Below are 24,166 nucleotides of genomic sequence, written 5' to 3'. Positions count from 1 at the left end.
CCTAATACTTCCCCCATCTACTGGAGGCATTGGAAACTACTTTGGCCAGGAAACCGGAGTCATGAGGTGGGAACGTTACCCCTAGACTACGGAGGCTGCTGAGGTGGAAACTTAGTTTCAGCCTTGGGCAGTACACGACAGTATTACAGGCAGAAGTATATGCCATTAAGGCATGTATTATGGAGAATCTAGATAAGAACTACAGAAATAGGAACATCTACGAGTACATTCTATCTGACAGCCGAGCTGCACTTAAAGCACTTGACAAACACCAGATGAACTCAAAATTTGTCTGGGATTGCCACCAAACTCTCACGGAAGGTGCCAAACATAACAGGGTACAACTGATATGGGTGCCAGGGCATGAGGGTATTGCTGGAAACGAAATAGCAGACCAATTGGCCAAGATTAGAGCTGAACATCCGTTCATAGGACCTGAACCGACCTGTGGCATCTCTATAGGAGTTTCCAGAAAGGCAATCAGGGACTGGACAAATATGAATCACAAGAAATACTGGGGATCCTTAAGTGGACTCAGGCAAGCAAAGGGACTCATATGAGGACCCTCTACTAAAAGAGAAAAAGAACTGTTGAAGTTAAACAGGAACCAGCTACAATGGTTGGTAGGACTACTTACAGGACACTGTCACCTCACAGGACATCTCTTCAAATTGGGACTAAGTAACAGTTCAACTTGTGAGAGGTGTCAAGAAGAAAAAGAAACAGCCACACATATCTTGTGCGAATGTGGGGCCTTAGATTATTTAAGATTGCGCCACTTGGGTCAATATTTTATGGAACCAAGTGACTATTTCAATGTCCCCATATACAAAATCCTACGCTTCATTCGAAGCGCAGGATTGTTGAGAGGATAATCAGAAGGGGAGGCACAAGAGATCACTGTGGTTGCGGTGATAGGGCCAAGAAGACTCACCCCATATACATTCATTCATTCATATTTCTGTGCACTGCAATTATGTCTGTTGACCGCTGCACTGACACATCACTTGTGTTAGGCTGGTACCCCAGGAATCCTTATTTTCTCAACAACATTCTTGGTCTCCTGTTCCAGACAGCTTGCAAACAGTTCCTTGTTACTTCATTAGTCATTGGTTCCACAAGCAGCAGCACCTTAGGTAGTTTCACAATTCCTCACTACATATAGCAATAGTTTCATGCTCTCTGCTAACTCCATCATCACTGGAGTCCCTTGCATTTTTCAACGACTGAGGGTTTTGTGACAACAGATTTTGCACCTATATCCCAGGTGGTGCAGCTGGATGGCATATTGAAATGTAGTGGCATTTCACTGGCATTGCCTCTTTGGCTTAGCAGCTTACTATTTTCTTTCTGAAGATGAATCACATATTTCTCAAAGGTGAGAAACTTCTGGAGAAGTAAAGTTCTTGATTGCAAAGAAAACCCATTCCTCCACATGGTTTGTACACACTACCCTATAATGGCCTTAAATTTCTGCCACTTAAAGTGTTTAACAATATCACATGAAAGTGACTTCCCATTCTGTCTTTCAGTCCATTGAGTGATTTTTATGTAGAACTGGCATTCCTTATTTTTTGTTTATGCTGTCGCCACCTACAGACATCTAACTCATGAATACTGCATTTTCTTACTGCTTTACAGCTGTTTCCTTATTCTGCATACATAATCAATGTAATGTCAGGACCATCTACAATGGCACAGATGATACTGTACAATGGTACATCACGATTTTAGTTTAATAACTCTGACAATATATTGGGCAAACCTGTGACTGTTCATTGGTTCTGATCTTGAAACATATTACTCTCTCTCGCTTTCTTGCTTCTTTCTGTGAACTTTGTCATGAAGCCGATAAAAGTTCAAAATGGATATAAAAAAGTATATCACTTGAATTCATGATAAAATGTAACTCTGTGACTCTTAAAATTAAAAAAAAATGTCTTCCATCTGGGTAAATGTGATATTTAACCCTTCTGACATCAGATGCTGATATGCAAAATAGAAGTACATAGATTCTAAAGGGTTCTGTCAGTGGTATATAACACTTACGATTATAGAGATTTTGGACTTTGCCCATCTTACAATATCCTGAGAATCATAACATTTTGGAAACTGGATCAGTGTCCATCCTTGGATGAAAGGGTGGGCTGAGACTATTCTACCAGGTTTGTTAAAAACAATTAACCTCATTCACTGAACAACCTATTAGTATAACTAATACTAGTTTTGCACCTGGCCTCAGGTAGTCAGCGGGAGATAACAGGAACATGTATAGTAACAATTGTGGAAATACACATAAACATCTGAAACTGAGTGAGAGATGAATGTGGAAAATGCTTGCATCAAGACAAACCAATAACAAAATCCAGAAACACAAATGTAGAGAAAAATAAAAAATGTTCATGTTTTACAACACTCATTATTCACTACCAGTGCCATCTGCAATAACAAATTTAACCACAGAACTAAAATCATATAGTCACTCATGAAAAGGGTGTCAGTTCATACTGACCTTCCCTGTAAGTTGCTAACCACACTGCTGATAAGAGGAATCCAAATGGGAGAAACTTCCACACTGGGTTGCCAGATCAGATCTGTTGAACACGCCATATGGGATGAAGCTAGGATTTTGGAAAATGGAAGTGACAGCAGGTGTATTTTCCAAAATCCTAGCTTCACCCCATTCTATTCTACGACCTTCTTCACAGGTATGTTGGACCAGTTTAAATTTTTATAGAAGATCCTCTCTAAAACTGTGCTTGTGTCTGCAGAGCCAAATGGCTAGTGGTCTGTTTCACCAAACTAGCCTCTACCACATTCACAGGGAATACTACAGATGCAGTGTGCAGACTGTTGTGGATCTCTTTCTGATCTTGTTCTGAGTAAACTCTCTAAGTGAGTGTGTTTTCAAAGATGTCCTAATGTTGTAACAATGCCCTATATGTTTGAGCTTTTCTCAAATGTTTTTCACATAGACAAAGAGCCAAGAGGTTTTTTTTTTGGTTTTTTTCTGGACTACTATCTCCCTTGGAATTAGGATGTGTAACAATGAAACACTGGGAATAACTGCTGGGCTGAAGATCACAGCTAGGGTTGTAATAAAATTAGGTATGCTTACCAATGGAAAGCTTCAGAACAAAACCTGGGATGCCTAACCACTGCCACCTGTGGTATTCTGACAGCAGTCATATAAAACTAATTTTCCTTTATTTCATGAAATGAAGTTTTCTAGAGTAACGAGTCCTTTACGCTACGAGTTTAAGCTAAATGCATGTCCTGGAGTTCCAGCCATAAGACAAATGTGTTGAATCTTACCTTCTTCCCTGAGACCAGCAATTGTTTCTGACTTTTTATCCAGTTGCTCTCCTAGTCGAGCAGCAGCACTCAGACCTTCTTTCGCTTCTGCTAACTGAACCTAAAAACAAAAGGGTAAATAAATAAAGGTATATAAACACTACAGAAGAAGTGTGCATCATATGGTTCTCTCTCAGAGATTGTGATAATGAAAAGGCGCAAACAAGCAAGACTACTGGGCCCTAAACCATTAGAACAAAGTGGTCATTGTACATGCCACCCACTTTAACATTAACCGTTCAGCGTGGTTTGACGTGTATCTTTTGTCAAGGTATTTAAATCATCTGCGGGGGTTTGACGTCAATGTTTCGTCCAGCTGCACACCTATGTTATAACACCCATGACAATTGATGGTTTTGCTGTAGATTGTTAGATTTTTCGCTGGCCTGTTGTCAGGAGAACTATATTTAATGAGACACGAGTTTAGGAGTGCTAAGTCATCGTTACATATGCCTGTCTTGCAGCAAATTCCTGTTGCTTCTGGTAGAAGTTTCCTCATTCAAACTCTTATGAATGGCATGTTTTCTTTCCTATGAAGTTATAAACAGCAGAGACGTGATATGTGCTGTGTTTATAATATCATATTGCCCTGAGCTGGCCACACTAACACACTCAATTGGAATTCTTAGAAGAGGGATGTCCAAATTTTATTCTTGCAAGATCGATTGATTTCGCACAGTACATGGCAGCCAGTTCTTAAAAAAACGCCACAAATTAAGGCAGAACACTGTGGTCACCCCCTGTGACGATACGGGTGTGTGTGGGGGAGGGAAAAGAACTCATTCCTTCATGTATTATCGCTCCAGTTGACTCCATTTTATCGTACTGACCTTGGTGGTCGTTTCGAGGGATGACCATAAATATTTTTTTGAGCCAGCTAAGCTCTGCTTTCGTTCACTACATACCAGCCAGTTCTTAGAATAACTTCATGAATTCTGTGGTCACCCCTACGACGTCTTATGCCGCCAAAATGGATGGAAAATGAAACGCAGAAGCACCAACACTTGTTATGATAACATAAAGGTTGAATTTACTGCAGCTAATCTGGCTAGCGATACGACTCACGGAGAGACATTTCTTCTTGTATTCCCCCCACGGGGAAGAAGGCAAGGCCGCACAGAAGATGTTTGGTTTACGGAAAAAAGAGCCAAATGAGAGATATGCAGTACTGGTGTGGTGAATGTGAGACAGCGCTGTGTATAGTAGAATGCTTCAATGCGTACCACACTCCGCTCAAATTCTGAACCACCTGCTTCCTTTGCCGAGATACCGGGCGCTCATATTATAAGGCAAGGTTATAAAACCATCTTTTAAGATCATTTTAGTGAAAGTTTCATGCTTCAAGGCGTACGATACACTGCTCAAATTCTAAACCGACTGCTTCCATTGCAGAGATACCGGGCACTCATATTATAAGGCAAGGTTATAAAACCACCTTTTAAGATCATTTTAGTGAAAGTTTCATGTTCCTATCTCATATAATTTAAGAACAATGATGAATAAATCATTTTCAAGCAAAATTTAAATGGACGGCTGAATATATTACCGCCGGTGAGACACGGCAGCGGAATTTAAATGACCGCGCAAAAGGGTTAAAAAACTTTCTGCATTTTGTGAAGTGTATTTGTGTGTTTCATTTGATTTCAGAATAAACAGAGATTACCTTCACACACATCATGAACTGATCACGCTTTGTAATGGAGATGAAACGTTATGAGATACAATGCGACTTTTTATCCCTCTGAATGCTAAGCCCCCTCACAGAGCTACCTGTTAGAAATGCCAAAGCGCAATGGGAGCAAATACAGTTGCATAGAAAAATCCATGATACTTCCTCAAATTGCCTTTGATCAACAACAGAAAAATAGCGAGAAAACCTGTTTCTTCCTCTAAGCAGCAGTCTATTTCACTTAATGCCAACATCTGGCAGAAATGTACTAAGAGATTAGCGCTGAACTGATCTCTTTGGCTTTGGCAGTTTTAACACAAGCAAACTGTGCTGATCTAATTGGCTAATGGCTTAAACATTGCTTAGAAGAACTTCAGACTTCAAAGGGCTGAGTTGTGTTTTATTACTGGGCTGTAACTGGCAGAACTCATGATGCCATGATCCTTGCTGGTATTTGTCTATGCTTGTGGTTCTGCCATATTGATGATAATTCCTTGCACCAACAGGTCATGTTTCAAACCAACTTTAAAGGAAAAATCTAATCAACAAAGCATTTTTGGTATAAATAAACATGGTCTCTAGAAGCAATTCATTACATTATCTATTGTGTATCAAAATTAAGTTCAGCTAAGAATTTCACAAAAAAACAATTCAGTCAAGTTGTTTAGGGTGTACAGATGGAGAGTGATAACTAGGGACCGGATTTTAACGCAAATGCATATTTCTTTCTTGCAACCAGAAAGTATGCTCATTTGGATATATGTATCAATTACTTCATTTCTTAAATTTTGGACATGATTTGATGGTGCATATAAATGCATATTTTGCCTGTTTTATGAATAAGCATGATATTTTCGAAGATCTCTATTTATAATGCATATTTCCGTTTAAAATGTTTATCATATATATTTTTTAATTGTATGTTCAAAATTTCAGTCATGGTCGTGTGTATACAATTTTTCTTCTCCATGTTAGAATATGCTGCATAGTTGACTCAACATTTCGTCATGATTCATGTTTCTGATGCAGTACCCAGGACGGGACTTCCCCGATCCGTCTACTCGTAACTTGCCTCATTCACGTACCATCAAAGTGGCCGCGAAGAGATTAGTCAGAAGCGTTCACACATAGCCGCTACCAACGTAATACTATTCGACTGAAAAGGGAAATTTATTTCTGAAGTCTCCATGAGGTTCATTACGCTTCTTCATTTGAAGCTGGGGGCCGTTCACGTTTGGTGACCAGTCTGTAGTTAAGTTTGTTTAGCTTTCTGTAGTCATGCCAAAAGTTAAAGTCAGTCAGAAAACTAAATTACAGCTGTATCAGCGGGAGTTCGAGGGAGAGATGATAAGTACGGATAACGAAATTCTTTATTTCTGAGCGTGTGAGAAAACAGTTGTGAAAAACGTGTTCAATTGCTTCAGCATTTGAACATTAATATACGAGTACACAAAGAGAATATTAAAATTAAATCCACAAAAAGTGCTCCTGTTCAAAAATTGCTTAGTGAATTTTCTAATAATAGTTTTTCACAGTTTTCCTCTGATTTATGCGAAGCCTTTTTAGCGGCAGATATTCCACTGTGTAAACTAACCAGTCCCACTCTGAGAAACTTCATAGAGAAATATATACAGTGCAAAGTGCCGGATGAATCTACTGTGTGCAAAAATTACATGAAGCAGTGTTACGAACTTACAATTGAAAGCATTAGATGTAAGATTCAAGATAATTTTGTGTGGGTATCACTCGACGAAACACAAGATTGTGAGGGACAGTTTATTACAAATTGTATAGTTGGATCCCTTAACCGTTCAGCGTGCTTTGACGTGTATGTTTCGTCCAGCTGCACACGTATGTTATAACGCCCATAATAATTGATGGTTTTGCTGTAGATTGTTAGATTTTTCGCTGGCCTGTTGTCAGGAGAACTGTTTTTAATGACACACGAGTTTAAGAGCGCCAAGTCATCGTTACATATGCCTGTCTTGCAGCAAAGTTCCTGTGGCTATTGCGAGCGTTTCGACTGTTATGAATGCCGTTTCTTCTTTGCTATGAAGTTATAAACAGTAGAGACGTGATATGTGCTGTGTTTATAATATCATATTGCCCTGAGCTGGCCACACTAACACACTCAATTGGAATTCTTAGAACAGGGTTGTCCAAAAATTTATTCTTGCATGATCGATTGCTTTCGCACAGCATATAGCACCCATTTCTTAGAAAAACGTCACGAATTAAGGCAGAACACTGTGGTCACCCCCTGTGACGATACGGGTGTGTGTGGGGGAGGGAAAAGAACTCATTCCTTCATGTATTATCGCTCCAGTTGACGCCATTTTATCGTACTGACCTTGGTGGTCGTTTCGAGGGATGACCATAAATATTTTTTTTGAGCCAGCTAAGCTCTGCTTTCGTTCACTACATACCAGCCAGTTCTTAGAATAACTTCATGAATTCTGTGGTCACCCCTACGACACCTGGGGCAGCCAAAATGGTTGGAATCTGAAACGCAGTAGCAACAACCCCTTGTTATGATAACTCGTAACGTTGAATTTACTACAGCTGACCTGGCAACTAAACGGGTCACGGAAAGACATTTCCTTGAACTATACCCCTCACGGGGAAGAACGCAAGGCCGCACAGATGTGTGGTTAAAAAAAGAAGAGCAAAAGAAAATATACGCAGTATTGGTGTGGTGGGATGTGAGCCAGCGCTGTGTTTAGACGAATGCTTCAAGGCGTCACCTGCTTGATTGCCGAGATACCGGGCGTTCATATTATAAGGCAAGGTTATAAAACCACCTTTTAAGATCATTTTAGTGAAAGTTTCATGTTCCTATCTCATATAATTTAAGAACAATGATGAATAAATCATTTTCGAGCAAAATTTAAATGGACGGCTGAATATATTACCGCCGGAGAGACGGCCGCGGAATTTAAATGACCGCGCGGAAGGGTTAATAAGGATGAACAATCTACCCCATATCTTCTTGCGGTAGAGCAATTTGAAACCACAAACAGCTCCGCAGTTTCTGAATTTTTTATCAATTCCATGATTTGGCATTCAGTATGAGCGCGTATTGCTCTTTGTGACTGATGCTGCAAGTTATATGATGAAAGCCGTTACTGCTCTTAGTTATATTTCCAAATATGACACATTTGACTTGCCTTGCCATGGGTTGCTCCGTGTTGCAGAAACAATTCATGCAAATTTTCCGCTTGTTGAGAAGTTGGTGTCTTCTGTGGAGAAGGTATCTGTTAAAGCGCCATACGGAAAAGAAGCCTTTAAAGCAGTATCACCGAGCGTTCCACTTCTGCCAGAACCAACTTAACGCGCTGGGGCACATGGCTGTGTGCAGCGAGTTATTATACCGAACATTTAGAAACAGTTAGGAATGTCGTGAATACATTTGATCCCAAAATTGCCCAAGATGTACTAAAAAACCAAGAACTAGAAATTAATCTTTCCTACATACAACGTATCTGCTCAGTTCTCTCATCTTCCATCCGCCATTTCCTCACTGGAGGCAAGCAATAGCAATACTACTTTGTATCAGTCAGTAAATGTGTTCAAAACCACAGTTTCTAAACTGAATTCGGTTTCTGGAAGAGTTGAAGTAGTAAAGGAAAAAGTACACAGCATTCTTTCAAAGAATCCAGGATATGAACAAATTTGAGAAATTGAAGAAATTTTAGCCCGTAAATGTACTGAACTGTCAAGTAAAAAATCACTAGCAGTGGAGCAAAAAGTGGCTTTTGTACATGTGCCTCTAAGTTCCTGTGAGGTGGAAAGAAGTTTTACCCACTATAAGGGCATCTTACGAGACAATAAGAGCCGACTGACTATGGAAAACCTAAAATATTTAGTAACTGTGAACTGCAACAGAAGAGAAGCTGAAAGTTTGGAGAGCTAAATTTGAATACCATTGGTTTTTATAAATTTGTAATGAAATATGTTGGCTTTGTTGCATGATTTGTATTTCAGTATAGCTTTTTATTGCAAGCGAATCATTCAGTGATTACATATAATGAACTTAAATATTGATTTGTTGGTCTTAAAATAACGTAAAATCAATTTTAATGTTCGGTATATATTTTTATGTGCATATTATATTGCATATTTCAGAAGTTTTTCATGCATAAATGCATACATATTTTAGGGATTATTAGGGCATAAAAATCCGGTCCCTAGTGATAACCGATTCTTTGACATGCAGTTTTATCCGCAACTCAAATACAGTGGAACCTCTCTTAACAAGCACCTCTCATAACAAGCAAAACAGATTGTAAAAAAATGACTTACTTAACGAGCGATGTTTCGCATAACGAGTGATGAGAGGGGAAGTCCCGGATTGCGCGCTTGCTACATCAGTCTGTGTTTAGCACTTGTTCCGCTAGCATCTTAGTGTCGCTTGTGATCACACATTTTTCCAAACTTGTGTTCAGACATATTATTTGTGATTTTCTTTGTGCAAAGTTTAACCCTTGCAAAAATGTCCTTGAAGAAAAAGCCGCAGAAAGAGAGCCATAAGAGATTAAAAATAACCGTAGAAATGAAACATAAAATCATTGAAAAGCGAGAACGAGGTGTGAGTGTGGCTGATCTAGCACACACATACAATCGGTCTACATCAACGATTTGCACTATCCTCAAGAACAAGGAAAAGATTAAGGAGATAGATGCTTCAAAGGGAGTAACAAGAATATCTATGCAACAGTCATGTATTCTCAACGATGTTGAAAGGTTGCTCCTCATACGGATAAACTAAAAGCAATTGCAAGGCAACACTATTAACGAGAATATCATTTGTGAGAAGGCGAAAGTGATTTTCACCGACCTCGTTAACAAGACGCCAGGATCATCAATGGCTGAAGACGAAGCATTTAAGGGAAGCCGTGGGCGGTTTGAGAAGTTTAAGAGAAGAACCGGCATCCACAGCATTGTAAGGCACGGTGAAGCAGCAAGCTCCGACACAAAGGCAGCAGAGAACTTCATCGGTCACTTCAAGAAGCTCGTAGATTCTGAGGGTTACCTGCTGCAACAGGTTTTTAATTGTGACGAGACGGGTCTCTTCTGGAAAAAGATGCCGAAGCGAACCTATATAACAGCAGAGGATAATGCATTGCCCGGCCATAAGCCAATGAAAGACCGTCTCACACTGCTATTTTGTGCCAATGCAAGTGGCGATTTGAAAATTAAACCGCTGCTTGTTTACCATTCAGAAACTCCAAGAGCCTTCAAGAAGTGTAGTAAAGTCCAGAAGAGCAGGTTAAATGTAATGTGGAGATCCAACAACAAGGCTTGGGTGACATGTGACCTTTTAACTGATAGGATCAATGAAGTGTTTGGTCCTTCTGTGAAAAAATATTTGCTTGAGATGAAATCTGCCACTTGATGTCTTGCTTGTTATGGACAACGTTCCTGCCCATCCTCCAGACCTATAAGATAACCTCCTTGAAGAATTTAAATTAAGATCCAGTTTCTGCCTCCCAACACCACTCCATTACTCCAGCCTGTGGACCAGCAGGTTATTTCTAACTTTAAGAAGCTGTACACTAAAGCACTCTTCGAGCATTGTTTTGAAGTGACTGAAGGGACCAATCTCACTCTCAGAGAGTTTTGGAAATATCACTTCCACATTGTTGCCTGCCTCAAGATGATCAAAAAGGCGTGGGAAGGGGTTACCAAGAAAACCCTCACTTCTGCTTGGAAGCTTTGGCCGGAGAGCATTGTTGAATGTGACTTTGAGGGGTTTGAGATAGTACCTGTGGAGCCCGTAGTCAACAAGATTGTGTCTTTGGAAAAGATCATGGGGCTGGAGGTGGATAACAATGATATCGATGAGCCTGTGGAAGAGCACAGCCAAGAGCTGACCACTGAAGAGCTTATGGAGTTACATTGTGTTTCACAGCAAGATGTTGTGGAGGAGAGTTTGTCAGAGGAGGGGGAGGAGGTAACAGCAAAGCAACAATCTTCTGGCACAATAAGAGAAATGCTGAAAGCATGGGAAACTGTTGCATCGTACATTGAAAAGCATTACCCTAATAAGGCAGTGGCGATGCGCGCTACAAATTTATTTTGAAGCGTCAGGAAAAAGAAATGTCTCTAGACAGCTTTCTAGTAAAAAGAATTAGATATGTATCATCTATATAAACAAAAATGCAAATCTTCGTTTGTTAGCCCTCGAAAATATCTGAAAGTTCTTCACCGATTGCTTCGAAATTTTGACACAATGTTGCATTCGAATGCGCGCATTTTTATATACCTACTAGCTGTACCCGGCCACGTGTGAATCCGGAAAGTATACTTCCATGGAAATGCAATAACATTTGCATAGGAATTGCCGAAACAACAAACGCGTTTCCCCAGAGATTAAAGGATAAGAGGTTCCGTTGCGTAACAACGGATGAAACCGGGAAGTATACTTCCATGGAAACGCAATAACAGTGGGCCGTTGCATAGGAATTGCCGAAACAACAAACACGTTTCCCCAGAGATGAGAGGATAAGAGGTCCCATTGCATAACAACGGATGAAACCAAACACTTCTACAAGGCGTTCTGTGCTAGCATTTCCTAAGCAACAGATGAAACTAACTCTTCCATAAGGTATTCCCTATCCCGTCCAAACGCTGGCTATATGTATAAGAGAGTGTAGCTCCGGCGATTGTTCAGTATCACGAGTGTCTCGAGTATCACGAGGTCACAAGTATCACAAGAGATTCTGAGTGAAATCACAGCAGAGATCCTGAGTTTGCACTCAGAGTTTTGGATTCGACTCTGGCAGCGTTTCCCCGGTGATAGACAACAGAAGGCTCATTGTATAGCATCCGCCGAGGTATAAATAGTTCAGCTTTATTTTTCATTGTTTTTCATTTCGTTTTCTTAACTGTTCCCCTTATTTTTCAGTGCAGTTGGCGGTGGGATTGAGCTGTGTCGATTGATCTGTGTTTGAATTGAAATATTTCGTTAGTATTTTCTATTTTTTTGTTTCTTTGTTTTCCAGTTCATGTTCTTTCCTTTTTTAATGTTTTGCAATTTTATATGTTTTCGTTATAACTTTCTTTCTTCTTCTTCTTCTTCTTCAGTGCAATCGATCTGCTTTAGTTCATCCAAATAATGCCTCGCGGAAGATCAAACTTAGGTCGTCGTACTCGCAGAGTGGAAGCAAGGCGTCGAGTAATTGCAAATCAAACTGGGGAAGAACGGGCATCAGCGAATGAGACAAAGAATGGCTCAAATACGTGCCGAGGAAGCAGCAGAGCGATGTGCAGCCAGGCTTGAGGATGCATGGTTGCAAGCACGTCGATCTCGTTCTGCAGCCTCTGATCTGCTTCGTTCTCAACAGAATGAATGCAACAGGCTGAGAGTGGCTAAGTATAGTTTATTTTTCATTGTTTTTAATTTCGTTTTCTTAACTGTTTTCCTTATTTTTCAGTGCAGTTGGCAGTGGGATTGAGCTGTGTCAATTGATCTGCGTTTGAATTGAAATAGTTCGTTAGACTGAGCCACAGCAACGTGTGGCCAGGTACAGCTAGTAAATAATAAACTAATTATTTCGATTTTTTTTTGTTTTGTTTGGTTCATTCCGCATAGAAGAAAAGATGAAGATGATTCATGCTCCTTAACAATGTATATATAATTTTCTTTGAATAAACGTTATACATAAATTTTTTGAGTATTTTTTGGCATGGAATGCATTATCGTATTTTACATTAATTTATATGGGAAAGACTGTTTCGCATTATGGGTAAGATTCTGGAATGAATTATGCTCGTTAAGCGAGGTTCCACTGTAAATACGTACTTGTATTCATCTGAAATGGGAAATTACAGAACTTTATTCAACATTTCTGTGCAACCACTGATGAAACAACCAATCAGGCAAAGAATGTTGATTATTTTACACTTAGCCAATATTTTCCATCTTTTTCTTTATGAAAAATATGTCTCATGTCTTCTTACAGAACACTTTCACATGACAATACTTCAGAACTCTAGTGAATTAAAACTTAACGGAATCTTACTTTGAGCACAGCTATTTCTGCACACAGCTCATCATGTAGCTCCTGTGCTCCCTGAAGCTGCTGCTGTAGTCTCTCTGTTGCCGAGTCTATCTCCCTCTCTTTATCTGCCAACATATGTTACAATGGTTACACATTTCATTGGACATAGCACACACCACTTGGCAGCAACAACTTCTTTCAGTTTTTAAAACAATCCTTTCACAGCCATGATACACAACATATCTCTGGCATCTTCAAAAGAACACAACACAAATATTTGGAACCCAAGAGTTAAAAATTCTGACTCTTCTCCTATGAAGTTAGAACATAATACAGAATACTATTAAGTTCTGGCATTATTTTGGTTGTATTTTACACTATGTAGTTTTAATTATTCAGTAAATGGCAACAAATTTTGTTAACCTGCCTATGTAGGCTGATTTCTACATCATTTCATACAGTGCATTGAGCTCTGTTCCATGTTTAAAGGACTAATGGCATGCAGCCACTAATAATTTCTTTTCTCTATTATCTTAACATATCTGTAACATGTATAAATAGACAATTTGTTTATTAAAACTAGGCACTGGCCTTAATATTGTTGTGTTGTGATGATTTTAATAAAGAAATTGTATATTATAACACAATAGGATGCATGAAATGAAAATGAAAAAAAAAAAAATCTAATTCTTAATTATTTTTTTCTTTAATGCCAGAGGGGTGGGACTAAGTCCCTTGTACTGTGGCTACTTCTGGCCTATTGTACCAGCCCCAGATGATAGGTGAGGGTGATTGTGGAGCAATTAGTGGAATGAAGATTGGCAGGGGAAACCGAAGTACTCTGAGAAAACCTGCCCCAATGCCACTTTGTCCACCACAAATCCCACTTGACCAGGCCCGGGATTGAGGCTGGGCCGCTGAGGTGGGAAGCCAGTGACTAACCGCTTGACCTATGGCAATGTCTAAATAGGCATAACTGTGGGAAGAATGAAGATTAGATTAATTTTAGAGTAAACCAAAATAAGAACTTGCAATATGTTCTTGGCAGTTAATTCAGTATTTCAGTATATAGGTAACTGGAAGCTACAAAGTACAGGGAGACTGAGAAGTTGTGCAAATGACACTAAGCAATTATATTTTGCTGGTTTACTGCACAAACTTCAAGACATACAGCACTTACCATTAATGTTTATAACCTTACATCTTAGAAATGCAAAATCAGATCATGTCTTTACAACATATGCTCAAAATGGCTTCCCTGTTCAGCAATGCATGTGCGAGCTCTTTTTACCAAGTTTGAGGCCACTTTGTGGAGCACCTGTAAACTGATGCTGTTAATCGCCATCGTAATGTTCCTCTTGAGGTCATCCAGTGTATGCGGATTGTTTTTATAGACAATTCCTTTGAGATATCCCCAAAGGAAAAAATCTGTGGGTGACAAATCGGGTGAACATGGGGGCCACAATCCTTTCAAAATGAGATGGTCACCAAAAAACTCGCATAAGAACTGCATGGTTTCATTAGCTGTGAGACATGTGGCACCGTCTTGCTGCAACCTGCACGCCCGTTTATCAACTTCAAGAAGTGCAATAAACTGTGTAATGATGTCTTGGTACACTGGACTGTTCACTGTTGTTTCAAAGAAAACTGGGCCCATTATTCGATGACGTGATACAGCACACCACACTCCAATTTTCTGACAGTACAAGGGCTTTTCATGCAACACATGTGGATTTTCAGATTACCAAATCCTATTGTTTTGACTGTTCATGTAGCCACAAAGGTGAAACCATACTTCGTCAGTGAAGAAAACCCGATCAAACTCTTCAATTCCATGGTTGCCAAGAAATGTCAAACAAAAACTCCTTATTCTTGGGAAAATGTCATGTCTGTCACACAATAAACAAAGCTATACTGCAGATGTCGTATGACCAATACATGTCAGGTGGCGTTCCTACTGGTTATTATTACTCCTACAGTACAATCTAGCAGTATGAGATATAATTATATTAACTGCAATACAATTTATAACTTTTAGTTTGATGTGTGTGACTTTTTGATCTCCCTGTACTTTCACTTAACACCTGCTATTCTACCAAGAACGATTCTGATAAAAGTGAACTGTGCAGAGTTCTGCCTTCTGGAATACAATGCTGCGCAGTACACTGAAAGTCAACTGACATTTCTGAGCAAAATGACATCTGCATCTTTAGGGCCAAAGAATAAGCCAAGCACAAATCCCGCATGAAAGCATGTGGTAACATGTTCCTTGTAAACACTGGTAGACTTCCAACAGGCTACACATCATTATATGCCAGAAGGCAGAACTCTTCATAACCACCGTCAGAACCTCAAATCCTAGAAAGTAAATCATGCCCATCTCCCACCTAAAGACAAAAAAAAGATTAAAATAAATTATGCGAACTGTAACTTTACCTAGAGAGTATGTCTTCTGGGTTGTAACACCAAGTAGTTTGGAACAGCCCAATGTTTTGGAGCATTGCATCACCTCCACCTTCTGGGTCAGAGAGTAAACCAAGCAAGAAACCAACAAAAGCAGATGAAAAGCGATATTTTCCTCCAAAATGTCAGGCTCTCTCCAAATTACACAATATTAAAACTCAGAAGATAACCTTCATAATCACTGCAAAGAGAACCTTAAAAAAAGAAAGGGGGTGGGTTAGTGCTGTTCTGAAGGGGTGTGAAAGTTTATCTCTCACCTTAATGGGGCAATACAGGTTCAAGATGTCCGAGAACATGGTTATGAGAAAAACGTTGGGATCTAAGTGACAGAAAGTAACAGGAGACTATAACTATGTAATAAGGAGCAACATTATTTGCATGCCACATAAAATTTTTTAAGATGAACTCAAGGAGGGCAGGACACACAGCATGCATATGAGAAATAAGAAACATAAACCAAATTTTGTCTGAAAACTTGAAGGTAAGATGACTGGTCTACGGCTATACCTGGTTGGAATACACAAAAATGGCTACTAAGCATGATGTGAGGATGTGGCTAAGGACAGGGTCCAGTGACCATTCGAACAGATGTTGTCAGCAATACGAGACAACTATTTGGAGACACAGAACAGGAACATAAGTCAAAGGTACTGCCACTTGAGGCAATGTACTGTACTTATAAGCAGTGAATGAGAGCCAACATGGCACAAATATTCCTTGATGCTGAGAATGAGAGAAAATGAACTACGAAGATACCTTGAGATACTAACTGCACTATGTGTGTGTGTGTGTGTGTGTGAAACAGGGTACACAAATTCTAATTCACAGCTGCATAAGACATAAAAGGCTGGCAGGCTGACACCCTGTCCAAGCAGACCAATGCATCATAGCAGCTCTTAGAGAAAATGGCATGCACTTTGGTATACCATGCATACTTTCAATCCTTGTTATCATATGGATTGATATTTTGGGGTCATTCATCAAATGCAGAGTCGATTTTTAAGTTACAAAAGAGAGCCATTAGAGCCATAATGCAGGTAACCAAAACTACTAGCTGCAAACAGTATTTCAAATCACTACACGTATTACCTCTACCATGTCTCTATATATATGAAACACTAGTTTACATGAAATCCAACTCGAATACCTTCATAACCAATGCAAATGTACACTCATATAATACAAGAAGGAAAGAGGACTTATACATTGTTCCATGCAATACAAGCTTGTGTAAAAACAAGTTCAATAATCTTGGTCTTCGTCTTCTAAACCACCTACCGCAATACGATACCAGCATTATGTAAATTTAAAATTACTTTGAAAACATTTCTTTTATAGCATAGATGAGTTCCTCTCCTATGTGGACAAGACTTAGTTCACATTAGGATCATATAATAATTTAAAAGTAAGAACAATTGAGCTTAGCTTAACACACACTAGGAGTGTATACTGCGTAACTCTCTTCTTGCAGGAAACAGGACGCCATGTGCTGGAGAAAACACAGCAGGGACTNCCCCCCCCCAATAGTAACATCATGAAACTTTATTATACTATAACTACACAAGAATGACATGTCTTGTATCATGTATAATGATCCATGGACACGAAATAAATGAAATGAAATGAAATATATCACATCTTATTGGAAATGACATATAAACAGTCCTTTTCAAAACCTCACATTTTGGAAGGGTTAAAAAAAAACTAAGCTGGTAATTTTAATAACATCCAAATAATACATGAATTTGTCACTGTTTGCAAAGCATCTTATTCAACTGACACAGCTGTTTCGCAGATTTAATGAATCCAGTAATAAAGTTCAGTTTGCAAGGTTGGGATACACAAGATCCTTACAATAATTCCACAGAAGAGAATCGAAAGGACTTATTCCAGAGATCTAGGAGAATATGCTTCATGGTTTCACGTCCAATCCCTCTTACAATAACAGTTTACATCTTGTCAGAAGTATCTGAATGGTCACATGTTAAACTAAATCACTAGTCAACTTGAAAAACGAAACATGTTCCAAGTTACTGTTCTACCGAGTACAGGATAACTACCATGTGGGGGGAGGGGCTTGAAGTACATACTTCAGTACAATCAATTCTGTACGTGAGAATGAACCTGATTTCTCTCAAACTTACAGTAACAGTGATGATATTCCATGGGTAATTAAAGTCACAGAATAGTTGTGTGATATGCTCTCACCTTTCTGGAACTGCTCTAACACAATCTGCAGGTTACGCAGCGCTGCTGAGTGATGGTGAATTTGATCCTCAGCAGCTGATAGTTTCAACTGTAAATCATCCCTTTGCTGGGCTATCAACCGAGCCTGGCCCTGCAGGGACTCTACATGCTGATTGGCTCTGATGCTGAAAAAGCCAATACAAATAAAGAATTAGTACTGAATTTCCTAAATTTGAAGAGTTCTACCTTCTGAGATGTAACATCATGCAGACCACTGAAAATCCAGTGACGTTTCAAAGGAATGTCTTGCCTCCATCTTCAAGGTTGAAGAATAATCCAAGCAAGAAAGCAAATACCTGCTTCATGTTGGTTTCTTGCTCGGATTACTTTTTGACCATGAAGATGGAGGTGACGTGTTCCTTCGAAACGTCAGTTGGCTTTCAATGGTCTAAATGACATTAAATTCCAGAAGACATAAATCTTCATGACTGCTGTGAGCACATCAAATCATACTTTCCTAACTTGTTGGCTGAGTCACCTTCTGGTATCATTCTTTAAAGTTGTAAAGCTCTGCAAGAAAATGGGAAAATATACAACTTCAACAAAAATAACTGAATGATTATATTCTCAGTGTGGAGAGGTACCTAGGAAAATACTCATAATTTTGTTAAACAAGTACAAAAGCAATAATTACTGGTAAACACATTTTGGAATTCTGAAGGATTACATATTGCAGGTTGCTCTTGGTTTCAGACTGCTACCTTGCAGATGTGTATGCTGTAGAGGAATTCTTGATTCTCTCTTCAGCAAGCACCAATTTGTTCTGTAGATCCTTCACCTGCTCCTCAGCTTTCAGCGCCTCCTGCGTATAGCTCTCCTCTACTGCCACCAGATGAAGTCGTAACCTGTCAAGCTGCTTCAACAGCACACTTTCTTTCTCACACTGTTCATGTACCTGGTACAGAAACATAAAGATACAGAAATAACATAAGCAAAGTTTCCCTCATGATGAATGTCATAGACTGAGTACAAATTAATATTTTACTTCACTTTTCTCTCTCAAAACGCTAATTAGTAACTTTAATTTTCTCTTTAAGAATGCTCCTCAGCTTAGAAATGGTCATCCTATGAAAATAAAGAACAGACAATATCCTTCATAAGTCAAAGTCATACAGCATGTGAAGTCATGAGATAGTAGTACCAATGTACCAATATTACTGGAAGGGCAATGAGCAAATATGAATAAACTTGAAGAAAGCAGTCTTCTGGGATTTGGCACCGTGTACATGTGGTGTTAACCGACGTTTCAGAGGAACGTATAGAAGGAAAAATATAAGAAATCTGCAGGTGACCTCAAATCTTACATGAATAAACTTATTACACATACACTATGTATACAGGTGTCATCAAACTATTGCACATATATGTACAAGCTTTGCACCTATAAATTCCTTGAGAGAAACTACTGCTGGATAACAAGTTACATATTTCTGATTTTTTTTCAATAAAACAGATATTTATATACTTGTGAAAAGTAGCAGCTTACCGACATTAACATATTTAATAACAATAACAAATTAGAACTCTAGGAAAACTTGTACTTTACGGATAACAGTAAAATAAAAACTGTGAATACTAATGGTGGCGTGGTCAGAACGTAATGGAGTTTTGTTTGATTTGGTACAGAATGACACGATGATGATGATAATGATGATGATGACAGCGGTGGCAATGATGTTGCTGAAGGTTATAAACTTAACAGTCATTCCAGCTACAGAACTGCCACAAGTTACTGGGCCAATTCTTCTTTCAGAAACAAGACAAACAAATGTAAGTTTTGAGGTTTTCACGGCGATGACTATGAAGAAAGTCGTCTTCTGGGATCTGGCGCCGTGTATTCTTGGTTTTAACCGACGTTTCGGAGGAACATATCGCCTCCATCTTCAGGGCAGTTGAACTGCGTTGCGAATACAGAGAGCAGTAGCTGCAGCTACTGCTCCTACTGCTCTCTGTGTTCGCAACACAATTCAACTGCCCTGAAGATGGAGGCGATATGTTCCTCTGAAACGTCGGTTAAAACCAAGAATACACGGCGCCAGATCACAGAAAACGACTTTCTTCAAGACAAACAAAGTTCAATAAATGAGTAAAAATAGGTTACTGAATGATTTTCTTCCAAATTCATGAGTTACAAATAGTAGGATGGCCACAATAAAAAGACTGTACAGCACAATTATGGCCTACTGCAACATATGTATACTCCAGGAAAATCATGAAAAACATGAGACATGATAATTCGTCTGTCTGAGATCTAAACCTGTGATTTGTATATGAACAACTTAACTGACAGGTTTTGCCATTTGAAGAGATATCATACTAATGTCGTAAGAAATCAGCATCTTACCTCATTTTGCAGATATTTGTTTCGAGTCTGCTCTTGCAGGAGGCTGTCTGCCATTCGTTTGCATTCAGCCTGCAATGTTTCTAGCTGCATCCGAAGATCCTCAGGCAATGAGACATCCACATTCACTGCCTGCAAGCACATAAAAACATTACACAGTTGATTTAAAAGCATCCCTCTACATAGGATATACTGTTCTGATGTGCTGAATTGAGGTGGATACATTCTACTGGCAGCAGTGCATTCATAGGTTACAGCATGGTGTTTGGGGGAAAGACACAGGGGGTTTTCATGCTTATGGAATTAACTCTATTTCAGGCAGGGTGGCTGTGTCTTTGGTGGGGACGTATCATAGACCAGGGATGCGTTGAGACACAGCTTTGGAGCACCTCCTCGTGGTCCTGCTGGGCAACGACAGTCCTGGGGGGTCTGCATTAGCGTGAACCTCCGGGGCTGGTGGCCAAGTTTCCATACAGGGCAATGGCCATTTGACCAGAGCCTCCCATGCGGCAGCATAATGACTCTTGGGTTTCATTATGATGTACCCAGGACGAATGCGGGAGAGCACTCCTATGGGGATAGCTACGGCTATTTGAGTTGTCTCCTTAGAGTTCTGACAAGGTGCCGCAAGCCTTAGGGCTCAACACTCTAAAATGGTTTTGACCAACCCATGTGGAGGGGTGGGAATGGGGGAGCTCTGAAGCAACCTCCAGGGGCAGTAAGTTTGTGCAGGTTGCCCTGGTCGCAACCTCATGACAATTAGTATCGCACTCCCAGTTATCTGGGATACCCCCCTCCCCCCGAACATGCACTCTTGGTCCTGGAGGCTTGTGAGGGTTATACTTATGAAGGACCAACCACCTAAGCCAAGGTGTGAGGCATCGTGCCTAGGGCTGCGTGGCACTGGGGTGGTTATTGGCCAGCATCACGAATGATCCCCTCGGGGCACCAGGCATCACCCCTTTGTATTTATGCCTTCCACCTGTATGGGGCTCTGCGGGTGGTGACCTTTAAGTCCCCATTACTCGTGGGAACAAAATGAAAAAGGGACCAAACAGAAAAACCGGTCGTAAGGACCTTAAACTGAAGAGGGACCCCCCCTTTAAGGGGATCCCTATGAGAAATGCTTCAGCAGGGGGCTGGAAGCTATTGTGAACCATTAAGGGGCTCAGAAGCAACCGGCGAATGTACTGTTGCATTCTTAGCCAAAGGCAGGGATGAACCAATGATTCAAAACCTACCAGAGGCAAAACCAAAAACTGCTCTCTCGGGAGTCGTTAGTACTGGCACACCACTGCAGGGAGCCGGTACTTCAAACATACCCGTAGCAGGGGAAAGACTGGGACACCTAGGCTCTGGAATAGGTGGACCCCGTTAGGCGAAGAAACCCTTGTTGGGTGCCGCTAAGCGGCAGTTACAACGGGCAAAAGCTGGGACAGGCAAAGCAGGAACTGAGAGCGGTCAGCAACCGGGAACTGCAAGCTCGTCCAAGCAGGGAGAAACCCCCACCGGCACCTTTAAGAGGCCAAGGTTGGAGGGCAGTACCCCTACAGAAACGGCCAGAACTCTGAAGAAGCCCAGGGACTGTAAAGGACCAGGGACTTACAAGGAGGCTCTGACCAATATAAAGGTAGCTATCTACAAGGACACTTACCCTGAGGATAAGCTTACTGAAGACGACCAAAATTCCATTCTGGAAGCTTTGGGCGAGGTGTTATGTAGGACTCCAAAGGTAGAACTACCACACCTAAAATCATACAGGCTGTTAGGAGGTGCACTTATGTGCCGACCAACAGTCTGGTCAGTGGCTCATCAGAGCCATTGACAACCACAGGCTTCAATCAGGGACCAGGCTGAAGGCTACTGATGCCAGGAACCTGCCCAAGCCTGTTAAAGTAGCTCTCCGGACTAGGGATAAAATTGCCCAAAACCAGGAAGAGATACTGAAATGGATTGCAGATCTTAATCCAGGACTACATACAGAGAACTGGAGGATGTTAGACAAGCAATCTGAGTCGAAAGGCCAAAGGCCTATACTATTCATAGACTGGAACTCCTATACTATTATACAGAGGACCAGTTATAAAATATTTACAGGACTCTCACAGGGGACTGTTAAGGTGCTGGACAATCCTGAAGTTCGGCGCTGGGCAGAACCCGTGACAAGACACTGTATCTTCTAACTCAGTCTCTGAGGAGGAAGGGGATGATGCACCCAGCCCCTCAGATGACCGAAGTAAAATGGATCAGGGGACCTCTTCACATGGAACCCAGTCCAAGATAGAGGAGGGACATAAGATGGAAGCTGATATCTCCTCAATTGGAAGAGATCATGAGATTTCTTCAGATCAACCTGCACCACAGTAAAGCTGCCACGGCAGCTCTGTGCAACGACTAGCTGAGGGCAAGGCAGACATAGCACTTATTCAGGAACCTTGGTTATACAAGAGTCGAATAAGAGGCTTAAATAATATGGGGGGAACAGTTTACTCTGTTGCACCCAGTAATAATGCAAGATCTTGTGTTTATATCAGGAATCATGTTAATGCCTTGCCTTTGCTGGAGCTCTGTTCTAGGGATGCAACAGCGGTAAGGATAACATACCCATATCGAGAAGGCAGCAAGGAGCTTATAATTGCTTCAGTCTACCTTCCATATGACTCAGATGAACCACCGCCAACTAAGGAAATGAGGGACATCACAGACTACTGCTTTAGCAGGAAAAAGCAACTCATCACTGGGTGTGATGCCAACGCGCACCACATTTTGTGGGGGAGCACTGGCACTAACCCAAGGGGAGAGAGCCTTATGGAATTTCTGATGAGTTCGAACCTGAATATTCTAAACCATGGTAACAAACCTGCCTTTGTGGTTTGCGAAGGGGAGAGAGCCTTATGGAATTTCTGGTGAGTTCGAACCTGAATATTCTAATAAACCATGGTAACGAACCTACCTTTGTGGTTTGCAATAGGAAGGAGGTTATTTATTTGACACTTGGGACTAATAACATAGAAAACCTGGTAAGTAATTGGCATGTATCTGATGAGCCGTCTCTATCGGATCATAGATATATATGCTTTAAAATAAGTAACATCACAGTAGATCAAACTACTTATAGGAATCCTAAGAGAACCAACTGGGAGCCTTACAAAGACCCAAAGGTAAATCCGGAGGCCATCTTGTGTAATATACACACAATAAAGGATGTTGATCGGTCCATTGACCAGTTGCAACGGGCTATTATCTAGTCCTTTAATCAGAATTGTCCGGCTAGGACCACTCATGGACCAAGGAGTACAACTTGGTGGGATAAACAGCTGAGTGGGCTTAGGATCAAAACAAGAAGGCTGTTTAACACAGCTAAAAGAACAGGGCAGTGGGACACCTACAAGGAAGCCCTGACCTGTTACAAGAAAGAAATAAGGAAAGCCAAGCAATCCTCATGGAGGAGGTACTGCCAGGAGATCAATGATGTACCAGACTCATGAGAATCATGGCAAAACAGGCGACCAATAAGGTCAGCACAATGAAGCTGCCTAACGGACAGTATACTCAAACAGGAAGGGAGACGCTGAATGAATTATTCAGAGTTCACTTTCCTGATTCAAAATTGATTGACAAATTGGACAATGGACAGGGTCAGCAGAACCTGGACACTTGCCAAAGCAAGATGGACAGGGTAGACTGGGACCTGGCTAGAGTCATAATTAATCAATCAAAAATAAGATGGGCACTGAACACTTTTAGACCATTTAAATCAGTGGGAACGGATGGAATTGTACCCGCACTTTTGCAACATGGGGCAGAACTTTTAGTTCCACACCTATGTCGCATATATAGAGCCTGCTTGGCATATGGTTTTATCCCCACAGCCTGGAGGCAAGTTAAGGTGACGTTTATTCCAAAGCCCGGGAAACTTGATTACACCGAGGCTAAGGCTTATCGCCCCATCAGCCTGTCGTCTTTCCTTTTGAAAACGATGGAGAAACTAGTGGATAGGCATGTTAGGGACGGGGTACTGAGGACATGTCCTCTACACCAAAACCAACATGCCTACCAAACAGGTAAATCTACCGAAAGTGCACTACG

The 24,166-nt window shown here is 40.6% G+C and overlaps 1 protein-coding gene across 5 annotated transcripts in view; it reads right to left on the bottom strand.

The window, feature by feature from the left end:
• LOC111875362 (thyroid receptor-interacting protein 11) overlaps positions 1 to 24,166 on the bottom strand; it is a 264,752-nt gene that overhangs the window by 53,530 nt on the left and 187,056 nt on the right. For all 5 annotated transcript variants that reach the window (XM_033755822.1, XM_033755825.1, XM_023871565.2 and 2 more), the window contains 5 exons: positions 20,081 to 20,209; positions 18,438 to 18,631; positions 17,698 to 17,861; positions 13,048 to 13,151; positions 3,316 to 3,415 (listed from right to left, as the gene is read on the bottom strand). In XM_033755822.1, the coding sequence (XP_033611713.1) occupies positions 3,316 to 3,415; positions 13,048 to 13,151; positions 17,698 to 17,861; positions 18,438 to 18,631; positions 20,081 to 20,209 (691 nt within the window). The remainder of the gene's footprint in view (positions 1 to 3,315; positions 3,416 to 13,047; positions 13,152 to 17,697; positions 17,862 to 18,437; positions 18,632 to 20,080; positions 20,210 to 24,166) is intronic.

Source organism: Cryptotermes secundus, unplaced genomic scaffold (assembly GCF_002891405.2).
Source record: "Cryptotermes secundus unplaced genomic scaffold, Csec_1.0 scaffold589, whole genome shotgun sequence".
Lineage (NCBI taxonomy): Eukaryota > Metazoa > Arthropoda > Insecta > Blattodea > Kalotermitidae > Cryptotermes > Cryptotermes secundus.
Note: the sequence above shows the minus strand (reverse complement) of the source record. Positions and strands in the feature narration are given on the sequence as shown.